The sequence below is a fragment of the Pyricularia grisea genome, assembly GCF_004355905.1.
Source record: "Pyricularia grisea strain NI907 chromosome Unknown Pyricularia_grisea_NI907_Scaffold_1, whole genome shotgun sequence".
Lineage (NCBI taxonomy): Eukaryota > Fungi > Ascomycota > Sordariomycetes > Magnaporthales > Pyriculariaceae > Pyricularia > Pyricularia grisea.
In genome coordinates, this window is record NW_022156716.1 from 1 (window position 1) to 16,452 (window position 16,452).

Consider the following 16,452-nt stretch of genomic DNA (forward strand, 5'->3'; position numbering starts at 1 on the left):
CCCTAACCCTAACCCTAACCCTAACCCTAACCCTAACCCTAACCCTAACCCTAACCCTAACCCTAACCCTAACCCTAACCCTAACCCTAACCCTAACTTGACTCCGGACTTAAACGCGTTTTTCCAGGTAATTATTAATTATTATTTTTCTTTTATTTTTAAATTAAAATTTTCGTTAATAACGCCTAATATATTAAGGTCTTTTAATATTTACCTGTCCGCATGATTTATATTTTTTTTTTCTTTTTCTTTTTTACAATTTTATTTTCCCGTTATTATTTTTCCTTTTATTTTTATTTTATACGGTAAAGTAACTATTAAAATAGCTAAAAGTTAAATAAACCGCGAATTAAAGCCTTATTTATTATTTTTACTTTTACCTTTGCTTTAATTTATTACCATTGTTATTTATAATCCCCATTATAAATACCCTTTTTTCTTTTTTTACGGCTTTATTTTCCCGATTATTATTTTTTTATTCCCTGTAAATAATTTAATAATTAGCAAAATAGCTTAAAAGAAATAAAAACGTGACTTTAAACCTTAAGTTCTCCAACGTATGTCTAGCTTTAATATGGGGCCCTAATCCTTACAATAAGTATGCGAGTGGGTAAATTATGTGTATAACCACGTAATTTAGGAACACGTAGCAAAAACTTTGAAGAATTTAAACGAATTTCCAAACAATTACGGATAATTTAACTACCATGCATTAAATTATTATTTTTGTTATATTACTGCTAATTATAACTTTTCGCTCAAAAGGAATATCCCGGATAGTAAAAAATCGATGGTATTTTTAACCTTCGATTTATAAAGTTTTTGTTGGTAAAATGGCTGCCGACCCATTTAGCATAACCTTTATATAAATTATAATTTTCAGCAAATTTTACCAGCTGTTAAATCGGGCATTGAATTAAGCAAAACTTTCGCTGGAAACTTTTTATTTGCAGGCGTAAGTCGAGGATTGCGGCAGTTTAATAATCAATGTGCAGTTAATGTTTTTCCCATGTGCGCTTAAAAGAAATCCCCGCTACGGCTAATTAACCGATCTTAAAAGTTAAAAAGGCATTTGGGTTAATATTTATAAATATTTATAAAAAATACAAGGTTTTGTTAAAGTTATTCAAGGAGCTATTAATGTAACAAGCTTAACGTGCGAATGAATATATTTAACAGTGAAGGAGCAAACTCTGCGGTATGCCTGTAAATAAACACTGTGTTTCATACAAAATAAAAATATATATATACAAGTGCAATAACCTGCTATTATACAAACAAACTGTTGTTGGTCTTAACGCTGTATTACACGCTTAAAAACAAACTTGTTATAAAATCCACGTTCCTTTTCCTAATTTACCACCATATTACCTTTAAATCCAACTTATCTTCCTTATTCCCATAATGAAGTGGCGGTTTATATTTACGTTGATTAGCGGCACGCTCGGTGCTTTCAAACAACTGGGCTCGCGTCAAGCAAGTTCCACTTTAAATTCAATCCTTATTACCCGCGACACAAATGTAGGTTCCAATTTTGCAATAGGCCCAAAAGTTTATATTTAATATTACGTTAACTAATTGTAATTCGTTTAGATCGCTAATAGTGCGCAAACTCACTCTTCTTACCCTAATATAGTTAAACGAGGTTATATTTCCAGTTGCGATGACTCGCAAAAACTCTCCGTTCAAGAGGCGATGCAAAAGTAAATTCAAATTTAAAGCAAACATATCTTAAAGATACTTAACTAACTGCTTTAGGTGCATGTATTTCGCTGATAAAGGCTATTACGCTATTAAAGATAACCAAGATTTAAGACAAACCTTCTTTAAAACCGACAGCCAAACGGATATCGAAATGATTCAAAAAGTGTATTGGGATATTGAACAAGCGTGCGACCCTAGCAAAAGCCACAGTTACGTTTTTAAATGTGGCGGCAGTAAATGCCGTGACCGTTGGAAGGCTTATACATTCCCTGATGATGATACGGTTTATATATGTCCCTATTTTTTTGAGAAAGATGCCGACGAACGTGGTCACGTATTAATACATGAGCTTTCCCATATAAACGACAGTAAGTATATTAAATAACAAAAGTTTAAACCAAGTTTAATCCTTGAAAAATATGCTAAAAATTAATAAAATATAGTTAGGGGAACAGAAGATTATGACGCTTATGGATATTACGAATCGATTGCGTAAGTGTTATTAATTCCTCGTCAGCGTTACAATTTATAATAATTAACTAATCAATTAAACCGAATTAACTTAAATATTTTAACGGATTTAAGTCTGGCCCAAAACTACAATCTTTGGCATGCCGATACTTACGCTTTATTTGCTTATTACGCAGCCTAAACCCCACCTGCTTCGCAATGGTGGACCGAACGCTCCATATACCGTTCCACCACAAGGTTATTCGGCCAATTAAATTGGCTGAAAAAATCGCCCTCGTTTTAATTAAGGATATCTTGTCTAATTTCGTCGCGTAAGACGGAAGTTAAACAGTATATGCACTGTACATGCACTGTATTCGCAACGGCGATATGATCTTTTGACTGTGTAATTTTTATATGCGGATATTTAGTTAAATAAAAATAGGAAAAATAAAATAAAAATATCGTTAAAAGATTTGGAATTAAAGCTTTTTATCGGTGGACTTTATTTAATTAATCTCTTTATTTACAGAGTTAAATAAAAGTATATATTAATATTATTATTTTTAACGGTTAATTTAAATTTTATAAATAGATAATAATATATATATTTTTAAAATAACAAATAAACTTAGGCTTATATGCAGGTATAAAATCTCTTATAAATTATCTTTATTATTTTTTTATTCTTATAAATAAACGTTAAATATATTAATTAACTTATGTAAATAATAATTAATATATTTATTAAGAAAGAACTTTATATAATAAAGACAATATATATATTATATTTTATAATAAAAGTTTATAATAATAAGATTATTTTAATTGTTTTAATTTTTTTAAAATAAATATAAAATAAGGTTTAAAATTTATTAATTTTGTTAAATATAAATATTAAGTACGCAATTTTAAAAACTTTTGATAAAAAAGTACGTGGACGTTTATTTGAAGTTAGGGTTTTAATTCGCGTTTTATTTTATTTTAAATTTATTTACTTATTATTTTATTATATAAATTAAAAAAAAACCGTAAAAAAAGCAAAAAGAAAAAAACAGTTATTAATAGGTTGGGGTTAAAAAGGGGGGTATAATATAAAAAGGATGAAAAATAAAAATAGTAAATAAACTAAAAATAAAAATAAACATATTATTTATTACGCACGAGGGCGGTAAATAATAAATATTACTGGTATTATTTTAAACCGTAATAAAATGGACGAAATTAACATATTTAACCAATAAATTGCTAGGACCTATTAACTTTTAAAATTATTTATAAACCTATTTTATATCCTTTTTCATAAGGCCTCCGGCGTTTATTATAATTGGGTAGAAACAAAGGTTTAAAACTTAATATTTTCGTCATTTATTATTTGCTGCGGCGGTTAATGTTTTTAACGGGTTTATATTACCAACATCTTATTAATTGTAATAATTTACACGTCGTAATAATATTTGGATATATTATTAATAACCGCCAAATCCGCCCTAAAGCCGTCTTGGTCGGTACGGGTTCCGGAGCAAATAAAAATTGTAAAAAGACTTCCGGTATTATTTTAACCGTTGGGGCTAAAGTTGGGGTATTTCCGTTATTTCCGTTATATTTATTATTTAAATCGGGTTCGAATTTCGACATTTAATTTAGGTCGACTTTTTAACGGATTATTAAGATTTTTGTTTATTTAATCGTGGCGGGCCGTATTTTTACGTACGGCTCCTCTACAAACGTTTTCGTAATTTATATTAATTTAATTACCGCATTAATTATAAGAAAGGGTTAACGGTTTAACTGGGGCTAATAATTTAAATTGGACCGCTTTTATAAAGGGGTAGACCAACGGCCTTATAATTATTAAGTTCCTAAATAAAAATATTATTAAAGTTAAAAACTAAAGGTATAAAACCGTTATTTGTTCGCGTTAAAAGGGTATTTATATTAAAAGGGCTTACATATATTCCCGTCGTTTTAACACGTTATATAACCTTTTTGGGCGCCCATCATCGTCGGGGCGGGTCGGCCCGGGTTTTAAACGTCGTGCCCCGTAATTTCCCATTGGTTTTTTTTATTTTAATATTATATTAACCGTTTTCGCCCGATTATTTAAATTATTATTTTTATAATATTAATTGGGACCGTCGTGCGTATTTCTAACCCGCTTCTTTTCGCGTGTTTTTTTTATTTTATTTTTATTTTATTTTTAATTCGCGGTTATGTTTAAATAGGTTTTAAATTGGTTTAAAACGCGGTTTTTTATTATCGCCCCGCTTACGGTTTAATAATAAAAAGGTCTTTTTACTTACCCGCTTATTATTCGCCTTTTTTTATATTTTTCATTTATTATTATAACCGCGAATTAAATTTCTATTTTATTTATTTTTTTCCCGTATTCGTTTTTTTTCGGTTAAATCTTTTTCCATTCTTTGTTTTTTTTTAAATTAACAAATTTTAATTCTCGCGTTATTTTACTGTTATTTTTCGTCTTACGTAATTTATTATTTCGTTCGGCGTTAATTTATTTTTTAATTTCGGTTTCATTTTTGCCCGTTTTTTATCCGTTTTTTATTTACGTCCGTCGTTTATTTTTATCGCGTTATATTTAATGGTAAATGAACAGGTATAATTACCGGTATTTTTTTAAAAAAAAGGTAGATTCTTTTAACGTCTTTTTAATTTATTAAATAATTATAATAACCCCAATATTTCCGTGGTAAATTTGCACCGTTATTTCCTTTTTTCTAAATTTTTCCGTTAATATATTATATAAAAATTCCGCCACGTTATAAACGTAATTATCGTTGAAAATAATTTTAATAATAAATTGTTTATTATATTTAAATAATAATTTCCGTTTTATTTTTTATATATTAATACGGCGAAAATTATTAATATTTTTAATTACGCCCCCCGTTTTAACGGTACGGTTTATAACAAATACCGCAAAAATAAAAAATCGGCCTAGGATTTAGTCTCAGGGCTCATCCCTGAACGGCGCGATCCCAATTAAGCTGTGGTTCAATTGGTGGCTTTGCTTTGTACCTGTGGGTCCAAACACAAAGATCATAGCGGTTCAGGTTTAAGGACAATTTGTTCATTTTCGTCGCAAGTGGAGGTGATTTCGCCAATTCGGCGACCGACACTCCGTTATAATTAATTAAATAAAAGTCGTAAAAATAAACGGTTTGCACGTTGGATATAGGAATTAACGAAATAATTAACAACGATTTATTTTTTATTTTTAAGCGTTATATTGGTCGAATTGGGATATGGGTGCCCTTGATTCTCAAGTGGAGGTTGGATTTTTAATAAATTTTTGATTTTTTTAATTTTTTTTAATTATATTTTTATTTTTGGATCTAATCTAAAAGTTTCTGCATGTTGGGGGTAATATATACGTATATATTATATATATAAGATTTAGTTACTATATTACGTGATATAAGGTGTTAAATATTCCAATAGGTAAAATTATAAATATTTTTAATAAATTTGCAATCGAAACGGGCTTATATTTTTACCAATTTTAACGATATTTACACCAAAATTTTTACGGTTAAATAACCGGTATAAATAAACGGCGACGTTAAAAAGGTTTTTAAATACTACTAAAATTACGCATTTTATATATAAATTTGATAAAATTTACATATTTTTAAGTTTTATTTTATATTTATTTTAATTGGAATAAAAAAATAAATGTTATATTATTATAATATATAACTAATACGAAGATTTATTATATTAAATTTTTATTCTATTAAACGTTTTATTAATAAATATATTAATTATTAAATATTTATACAAAATATTAAATTTAACGTATATTTATATGAATAAAAAATTAACGAACGATAATTTAGTAAAAAAAGTTATACTAGGGTGTTAATATAAATATACGTATTATTATATAAAAATAAAAGGCTTATATATACTATTATTTATATATAAACTTTTAAATAGGGCGTTAAAAATAATATTATTATTATTTGACTTCATTTTTATCTGTATATAACGTATATAAATATAAAGTTTTAACCATTAAAAAGCCCTAATTTCAAACTTTATACTGATATTTTTACTGTATTTTTACCATTCTTATTTAATTAAATATTTACAAATAAATAAATGTACAATGTTTTTACTGTATCGCTATTGCGCATACAGTGCATGCACGGTGCGTATACTGTGCGATAACCTCCACTTGTGGCGATAATCGACAACATGTCCTCAGACTAGAACGGGCGCGATCTTTTCGGCCGATTTGATTGGCCGAAAAGCCATGTGGCTAAAAGGTACATGGAGCGCCCGGTCCACCATTGCGAAGCAAGGGTGGTTTAGTCTGAGCACTGAGACTACCTACGATTATAGAAGATTTTCACACGTTAAAAACCAGTTTTTCCGCCGTAAATTTCGTAAATTGTAAAAAATTATATATTATAATTAATATATGGCCGCCGTTAATTTATTTTGTAAAAAACCGTACTATAAAACCTGGCCGTTATATTCGTCTAACGGATAAATTTTACGTCGTTTACGTGGTATATTTAAAAAATACCATTATTTACGCAATATTAAAAACGTAACCGTTTTAAATAATAGCCGTAGTAATAATAATTTAATTATTATTTATAATAATAATAATTATAGTAAAACCACGCAATATTTTACCCGTGAATTTGCCCAAAATATAAATTATTTTAAAATAAATCCCGTTTTCTTTTTAATTTTTATTTTAATACGTTAACGTATTGGCGTTTAAAAACGCAATTATTAACGTTATTTTTAAATTATACGCGCGTTACGCGTATAAAATTATCGCCGTTTAACGTAAAATTACCGCGGTTATTTTCGTTTTTACCGTTATTTAATGATAGATTTAAACATCGGTTTTTATTTGGTAATTATAATTTATTTCGCGTTTATTAATTTGTTTCCGCGATGTTTTCCAACGTTACCGTTAAATTAAAATTTCCGAATTTGTTAAAAATAATTTCGGCCGTAATTTTTTTTATTGCCCCAATATTAATACGTTTAATAAGTTTCGTCGCCGCGGTATTTATAATTAATTTAACGTTCTTCGTGGCCGTTTTATCCAAATTTCTCTTTATGTTTGGCAAGTTTTCGCCCCGGAGGCGGGTTTTTTTAAAGCGACTTTTTAGATAATTTTAAATTTAATTAACCCCCGTATTATTATTTAAATAACCGGAAATTAAATCAAAAAATGGACGAATATAATCGTCGTTAATATATGCCCGTAATGGGGATTTTATAATAATTTGGTTATCGGATAAATAGGTGGATTCTTTTCCGTCCCGTGGATAAATAAATGGGTGGAATTAATTTTTTTATTATATTTTATACGTTTTTATATTATTATTAATTTTTAATAGGGAATTTCTTCCGGTTTTCGGGCCGAAATGATATATATTCGCCCCGTTAAAAATTTAAAATTAATATTATTTTTCCCAATACTTATATTATATAATATATAATTTACGTAGTTTTAATATTATATATATTTCTTTCGGTCTTTTGGCTTTTTACGGTGGTTTATCGGGATTATTTACCCCCGGGGCCGTTATTTATATATATATATATATATTATTTTATTAAATTTTAAACTGGTTTATAATTTATACGTTTTTAAAATATGTAAAGGATTTTTATTTGGAATTATTATAATTTATTTATCAAATTAATACTATGCGGCCGTGGTTTTTTTTACGGTTTTTTACGGATAGGATTTTTTTATTTTTTATTCGTTTATTTTATTTTATTCTCCCGTCCACCGTTATTATCGGTTCCGGTTTAATATTAGTGCGTAATTAAAGCGAAAACTGGTTATTAATTATACATTCGAATAATTTAACGTAAAAAATACGATAAATTTCCCCCGGTACGTTTAACGTAATTATTAATAACGTAAATACCGCGGTTATTATATATTTTTATAAATATAATCGAATTTACGGCTGGAACGGTTATTATAAATATTACGGAAATTAAAATATATTTCGTCGTTTATTTTAAATATTTTTACTGGGTGTTGGGATAAGTTTACCCCAATTTTTTATTATTATTATAAATTTATTATAATAATTTGGACGATATTCCTATTTTGGTGTAAATATTTTATAAATTGGGTCGTGCGCTTTTTTAAATTTATAAAAAGGGCGGATAATGGGGGTTACCACAATAAAATGGCCTCGACAGTTAACCCTAATAATAATTTATTTAAATTAATATCCGTTATTAAAAGATTTTTATTATTAAAAATTAATTAAATTACGTTTAAATACTTGGGTTAAGTTTTTTAATTAAACGTTACGTAAATTTGTAAATAATATTGCATTTTTTAATTTATTCGTTTTATTTAAAGGAGGTTACGAGGTAGCTTTAAGGTTTTAAAGTTGGCGGTTTAATTAATGGAGCTCGCGTTCAGGGATGAGCCCTAAGACTAGCCTTAAATGGGGTTTTGGCCGCTGCCCCACGTATTTGTTGCATGGCGAGGTTTTTGGCATTATGGGCCCGTGCACCATAAGCTATTAATGCTCCATTTAATGTGAATTTGTAACTACAGCAACGCCAGCAACCGACGCTCGCGGTGGCAATAAACCAAAACCCACCGTGGGTTTCTGTAACCTTTAATTACCCAACACAATCGATTCGTCTTTTGCTACAAAAACCACAAGAACGTATCCCAGACGGACGACTATGAACGATCGCGACCTTTTGTCCTGGCTCGCTGCGATTCCATCCCACCACCTTGCGCCGCTGCCCGACAAGCGCAAACGCAAACGCGCCGCCGCGCCCCCGACGCCGCCGCCCGACAGTTCCAGTTCCAGCACCAGTTCCGCCCATATAACGAGTACGCCCGCCAAACGCCCCGCCATCCACGTTGACGACGACATCGACCAGACCCCGAGACCCGCACGATCCCGGCCGGCCGAAGAATCTCTGACTTCGACACCCTCCAAGAGAAGCAGGACGAGCCAGAGCAGTTTCGCGTCCGGGAGCAAGAGGATAAGGGAAGCGGAATCCAATGGAAATTTGTGCTCCCAATCCTTCTCCAGGGACGACACGGACGCCCTCCCAAAGGCTCTGCGCACTTTGCAAACCGATTTGGAATGCGCCTGCGTCGGAGCCCCCATCATCTCCTCTTCTCGGAAACACGAGATTTCGGCTGCGGGCGCGCTTGGCAAGAGCATTAGGGACTTTCATTTCCTCCCTCCAGATTCGGGACAAGTGGAGTCGCCGACTTTCCGAGATGTTTGCAAATACCAGAAAAGGGCTACGATATACAACGACGACAGGTTCGAGAAAGCGGCCTGGTCTGCGTGTATCATCATACATTTGCTTAAACTGGCAATCTCGGACATTAAGGAGTTGGCTATAATCCCTTGGTTAATTTTGTTATATATTTACTGCCCCTACCCGGTCTACCATTAAAAAGGTTATTACATCAGACTAATTCTCTTTCCGCGACTGGTAACACCACGGCAAAAGTGGCAGACAAGGACTTGCTACCGCGGGGCTATTCCAATTGCAAAATGGTGGACATCTGCCTTGCCCTCGAGCCTTCACACGTGCCCAAAACTCTCAGCGCGGTAAGGCGGGTACAGCATCTTGCGCCTTCAAAAACCATTAACCACACAGATTACCATCCTCTATCATACCGCCCAATCGGCCTAAACATCGAACTTAAACGCCCGAGCGGCAGTACGGTGGAAGCCGTGGAGCAGCTGGCAGTGTGGCAATACGCACAGTGGAAGATACTGGAGATTTTGGCCATGAATCCGGACGACAACCAGCCTTTAGCACTGGAAGGACTTGACTTTCTCCCAGGAATCAGCATTATCGGCCACGAATAGTCTTTTTCGGCCACCATCCGCCACAGGGATGGCAGCGTTGTTCAATGGAAAGGGGGCAAGCTCGGCGATACAACAACTGCGCACGGGATTTACAGCATTGTTTGGGGGCTACGTCGTATCGCCAAGTATCTCACCGAAACCTACCGGCCGTGGTACGAAAAAGAGATATTACGCATGGCTCCTATAAATATATAACCCAGGAGGCAATAATCCTATCCCTAATTCCCCGACGAAATGTACAGTTGCGAGCACACGCGATTTCCCTCAACCAACTGTCCAAGCAAGCAACCCTCGACAAGGACACACCGCAGCTTCGAAATATTAGAGCACCAACGCGTTGGCAAAACTTTCCGCATACTTGTCCATTGGATTCGATTTACCGCCGCCCCTGGCAGCTCAATTTGGGAGGATGTGTATAATATACAAACCACACTCGATAGTAACATGGTACACAAGTTTCTCGATGGGGTTCTACAGACGCCTGGCGAGCGCGCACAGTCCGGGGATGTCCCGTGCCCAGGCGGCGTCGGACCAACCCAGGAAAAAACAGCCAACCCCGTAAGCGTTACCGATCTATCTATCACGTTCTCCGCCAACCCAAAAGCAAGATTCAGTCCCAGCCGCTACAGACTCGGTTGAATTTGTGGCCGGCGTTTCGGATTGCGACTTTTCTGCGCTGCGGGCAGCTATGTCTCGTCAGCAAGCATGGATGACTGGATTATCGCATCGTTCCTACAGCCCCTTGCGTTGGCCCTAGGTGTAATGATCTTAGAAACCACAGGACCCGGGTTTGGTGGTTCGCTGTCAAGGAGTACCCGCGGAAGCGCCAAAAGCAAGGGTGCCATGGTCCCCATCTACTTCAAAAATAACCGGGTCCTTACCACGATCTTGGCATCACACCGTCGAATCGTTATCTGGGGTTTGTTTTGGTCAAACGGGTCAGACGAGCCAGTCAAATACGGTGGGTTGTCCCAAGAGTACCCGGGCTTGAACTGGCTTGACGTTCCTTAATGTTGTGTTGTTTATTTTATTCACTCAAATGCCCCCCCCCCCCCCCTTGCGAAACTTTATCTACTTCAAACGCAAGACTGTGCAGGTCCTATAGCCGCCCGTAGACAGCAAATTGTTATAATGCTTTAAACCAGAATGGACCTAATATTAATTAGATGCTGCCAAGACAGGATAGTGGATCGCTCTGGCTTTGTGGTGCTTTGATATACCGCCAGTTTCGCCGGAATTTTCACCACGGTGTCAAGGCCGGATTGAAGAAAAGTAACTACCCAGACTCGAGAGTTAACATTTCACGACCTCGTGACTTCCGTGACCTGGAATGCAACGGAACACTAGTAGCAACGCCTGGCCAGGTGACCGAATATGTTATTAATTCCGTGCAAATTTTCCATCTCGTACGGAAGGGGATTTTACATGACGGTTTCAAAGGTGACGGCGTTGACCGACTTGTCTTGCTCTGGGCGAAAATAAACAGGAAACACGAAGGCCGCGCGCGGGGCAGTTTGATCAGAATTAAAATCAAACGCACCCATCCCAATTAGTTATGACGGAGCTAGCTAGCCAAAGCCTTGTTACATGGAATTACGTCAGCCGCGCACGGACCGGTAAATCGGCAGTTATTTTGGTCTCAGTGCTTAGATTAGAGCGCCCCTGCGACCGCAGGGGTGGCCCGCGCTTTCCATATACCTTTCAGCCACATGGCATTTCGACCAATTATATTAGTCGAATTAAATTCGCGCATTTTAGTCTGAGGACACTTTATATTTAAATAAAATCCTTTGTTTTTTAAAAAAGTTATACTCGTAAATATTTGCTATATAAAAACTTTAAAAAATAAATATAATGTTTAAGGATTTTATTTTGGTACATTAAAAATAGCCAATTTAGTTTTTATTTTTTTTCCTATATGCACGATTTTTTTTTATTAATAAAACCCAATTTAAAATTAATTATATTCTTTTATATATAAATTTTGACATTTAATCTCAAAAATTAAAATAAAAATAATAATAATATATATTACCAGAAACTAAGTCTTCAAAAATACAATTAGCAAATATTTATATATTATTATTGTTTTTATAAAATGGCAAAGTGGTATTTTGGCAAATTAAGTGGTTATTATCTGTTGTACAAATATAAACGCTGTACCGTTAAAAGCCGCTATTCCATTTTATATTCGTACGAAATTTGGTCCGGATTAAATTATCACTTAAATTATTATTGCAAATTAGAAATAAATTAATCTCAGGGCTTATCCCTAAATCGGAGTTCCACTAATTAAGCCGCGTGGCTTAATTCGTGGCTTTGCTTATACCTGTGGGTCCAACCAAAAATTACACTGGTTCAGGTTTGAATTTAATTTGTCGATTTTCGCCGCGTGTAAAGGTAATTTCGCCAATTCGGCGACCGATACTCCGTTATAATTAATTTAAATAGAAATCGCAAAAATAAACGGTTTAAACGCTGGATTAAAAATTAGCAAAATAATTAATAACGATTTATTTTATACTTTTAATGGTTTAATTGGGCGAATTGGAATATGGCTGTTTTTAATTTACGTACGGAGGTTGGATTTTTTAATTTCTTTTAATTATATTTTTATTTCTGCATATATTGAAGAAGCTCTTACACGTGGGGGATAATATATACGTATATATTATATATTTAAACTGTGGTTAACATGTTACGTAGTATAAGGTATTAAATATTCGAATAGGTCAAATAATAAATATTTTAATAAATTTACAATCGAAACGGGTTTTTACTTTTACCAATTTTAACGACATTAAAACTAAGGTCTTAATAATTAAATAGCTGGTGTAAATAAACGTCCACGTGAAATTAAATTTTGAAAATATATAATATATATAATTTTATATAACGTGATTCATCAGTACCCGACGCATATCAGTACCCGACGCATTTTTCCTCCACTATACCATTCCGAACTCCAATTGCAACGCCAACATTGTTTATATTACCCCAATACAATCGGAGCTATATACATCTGACATTTCTTCATTTTCCTAACAGGTGCGTGCATTGTGTCCTATTTTGCCGCAGTTGCCACAACGCCGTTTAGTCGCCAGTCGTGCATTATTTCCAACCCTATTTTCACCTTTTTCCTCCTGTATCGGATTATCCGCATTGTTTAATTGCAATAAGCGTTGGACATCTTATACAATAAATGCTTTTCCTTCGCGGACACGTGTTTTTTTAACCCTGCGTCGTTTATTAAATGTTTCGTTAACTTTCCGAAAGCTGCGGACCTCTGCTGACAAAAATGTAATTTGGTACGCCATTCCGTCCATACCTTTTACCAATTGCTTTACAGCTTTAAAAATAGGCGTTGGAAAGCTGTTTTGATAACGATTAATTTGAATTTTAACAAACGTTAATTAAAAAACGGCTTTTGTCGGGTTGTAAGGCGTTTAAAAAACCCAAGATTCGGTGGTGGGAAAAGTAAACTTTTTGGGTAAAGGCGTTCGTAATTTGATATCCAGTTTGGAAATTACAATTTCCGGATCAAAGGGGATAATTCCAGCTTTTCGGAAACCCCCAGCCATATTTTTTTTTGTTATAAATTTTTTATAGGCCGCTGCAAAAGCTAAAAAAAAGTCGATTTTGCTGATATTGGTAATATAGGCCCGGATAAAATCGTTGATTTTTTAACCGTATACCCGTTTTAGGATATTAAATATTCCGATATTAAATGGTTGAGTTAGGTAAGATGAATAAGCAGGCAGGCAAAGCGGAATGATGTTATGATTTTTGCAATAGTTTTTAAATTCCGGCGATTGGTGGCTGCTATGCCCATCGAATACCAATATCCGATATGCGCCTTTTGTCCGCGATTTTGTATGATTATCGAAATGTTAAATCCATTCCAAACCTATTTCGTTGTTTGTCCATCCATTTTGGCTAGTTTTTATACGCCAGGATGTTGGAAAACCGCCTTTTATATACCAATTCGCGAAATGGTAAACGCCTTTAACGATAAAAAATGGGGGTATATCGTAACCGTCGCTATTAATACAGCAAATTGCAATCGCCCATTTTCGATTGCCAGGCTGTATTTTTTTGCTTTTTCCGCGTTTTTTAGACCCAATTATAACCATATGGCCGTATATTTGGCCCATTATAAAGCCGGTTTCGTCGAAGTTGTAAATGTCGTAATTCTGGATGCCATATTTGGCCTTTATATTGGCCACCAATCGAAACCACGCGTTTAACGCGTTAGGATTTTCGCAAAAGGCCCTTTGGAAATTATAAGCGCGAGAAAAACGCGTTTTTAATTCTGTACGTCGTTTGACGAAACGATAGGCCCATTGTTTGCCGACCGGTTACGCGGCCCGCGCAGCAAGGATATAATCGGCCATTGTAGCCATATCGGCGATTTGAGGCGGAAACCCTCGGGAATCCAGGTCCAATATATATCGGACAATCACCTCCTCTTCGCTTTCCGTCAAATTTTGAGCACCAGGCCGACGGTCGGCTAAAGAAGCGCGACCTTTCATTCTGTGACGGAGTGTTGATTCGGGCACATTGTACGCTTTTGCAGCCGTTCGGCAACTTAATTTTGGGTTTAATCGAATGGCTTCAATCGCCAAAATAATTCTTGATTCATTGGTAGTAGTTGGCATTTTATTTTGTGGAAAAAACGCGTGGTAAATTTAAGAGTGGTGTGGTGGAGGAAAAGTGCGTCGGGTACTGATATGCGTCGGGTACTGATGAATCACGTTAATAAAATGTAAAATAAGGTAAATATTAAATTTAATTTTATATTTATTATACATAAGTTAAGATAATAAAAGTGATTCAATTATTAAAAGTATTTAATATAAAGGTTTAATATATATTAATATCATCATATGGAATCTTACATTATTAAATACATTAATTATTTAATTTATTATATATTTGCTTCGTTGACACACTTTAGGCTAGCCTTCCACGTTGGGCTGTACGTTGCCGTCGATCATCGCCGGAATACTTTGCTACCGGGGATATTAGGCAGGGTTGCCACAACTCGAGAGAGAGAAAAAAAAGAAAAACAAAAAGAAAAAGAAAGCAACCACAGTACCTCAATCGACTTGACAAGTTAATATACCTATGTTCAAAATTCTTCATCCTACTAGACTAGACTAGACCTAGTCTAAGACCTGCAATCGCACCTAAAGGAACATTAGCTGCAAGAACCCAAATTTAAGATTGAGAGGAGTTTTGGGCACGCTGGACCAAATAGTTTTATATTCCCGACAAATACATTCTTTTTTCCTCAAAAGCGCCTGCTCAGCCCTCAAACCTGAAAAAGAATAATCTCCTCTGTTGTACCTGTTGACGAAAGAGAAAGAAAAAGGTTGCCACACACCACCCGCTAATAACTATGCAGGGGTTCGGGGGGCATTGCGCCGCCTCGCCACATAACGCATTCATTTATCAGCGGATACGCCAGTGAGTCATTGCGAGCCAAAGGTCGTCGCACTGAACAGGATAGCAGTATCCCGCCTGCACTTGTTGGAGCTAGTCCGAGGTTAACCAAATACACCAAACAATCTAAAAAACTTTATCACTCGGACCCTGGCCGGAAGGCGGAGAATGGAAGTTGAAAGATCTATGAGTTTGTGACAAAATACATGTCGGATGGCGGCGATTTGGATGGAACGCGCCACATACTCCAATATAGCGTACTACTTTCGCTTGGCGGCAACGGTATCTATTCTCAATGTAGGGGAAAGCCAACTGAGCCCTGAGTATTGAATACTTTATCCGCTGTTATATATAAAGATCGCTGGGCGAATGGTTGATTGAGTAGGTGTTGGCGAAAAAAGAGGGGAAACGCCTTTACCTACACTTACACGCCAGGAAAGGCACTGCAAGCTAAAAATATAACAGAGCACGAGAAATGTAAACGAAGTTGATTTTTTAAACCCCTGATCGTTGCTTTCCTAATTTTGTCCTAAATCTCCTGTTCAGCCTTTCCCCAACAGCGTTTCCTGGTTCTCTTCTTTAAACACAGCTTGAAGGGGTTACAACTGAAAGATGCAAGAGTGTCTAGAGGAGCAAAGAATGCATCAATAAATGTTTTGCCAGCTATACGCAGTTTCTCCAACACCCAGCGTATGATTTCAGATATGAAAAGGTTTTGTAAAGAATTCAGCGCCATAACGTTCCTCAGCCGACGATAGCTTCTAAAGGTTGCGCCAACTAGAGTCTTTTGTTCAAGCGTGATAAATAGGAAAGAACTTTTGAGTCGTCATCAAGGATTATGCCCAGCCTGACAATCAATTCGCGAAAGTCTGTCCAGTTGTTTGTTCCTTTTCTTATCGCTGCGTTGACGATGTTTGGCCGCTCCTTTATCATCTTGCTTGTCTCCCTAGGCGTCGAAGGATGTAATCACCTTGCCTCAAAG

At 35.0% G+C, this 16,452-nt stretch overlaps 2 protein-coding genes across 2 annotated transcripts; both read left to right on the forward strand.

Moving 5' to 3' along the window:
* Positions 1 to 1,404: 1,404 nt before the first annotated feature.
* PgNI_00001 (uncharacterized protein) lies at positions 1,405 to 2,200 on the forward strand (the record flags this gene model as incomplete). The annotated part of the gene is made up of 4 exons (XM_031120087.1): positions 1,405 to 1,521; positions 1,637 to 1,703; positions 1,782 to 2,072; positions 2,148 to 2,200. 4 exons carry the CDS (start codon positions 1,405 to 1,407, stop codon positions 2,198 to 2,200), a joined length of 528 nt encoding a protein of 175 aa, XP_030986124.1.
* A 6,668-nt stretch (positions 2,201 to 8,868) lies between these two features.
* On the forward strand, positions 8,869 to 10,025 carry PgNI_00002 (uncharacterized protein; the record flags this gene model as incomplete). The annotated part of the gene is made up of 2 exons (XM_031120088.1): positions 8,869 to 9,557; positions 9,608 to 10,025. 2 exons carry the CDS (start codon positions 8,869 to 8,871, stop codon positions 10,023 to 10,025), a joined length of 1,107 nt encoding a protein of 368 aa, XP_030986123.1.
* Positions 10,026 to 16,452: the final 6,427 nt, after the last annotated feature.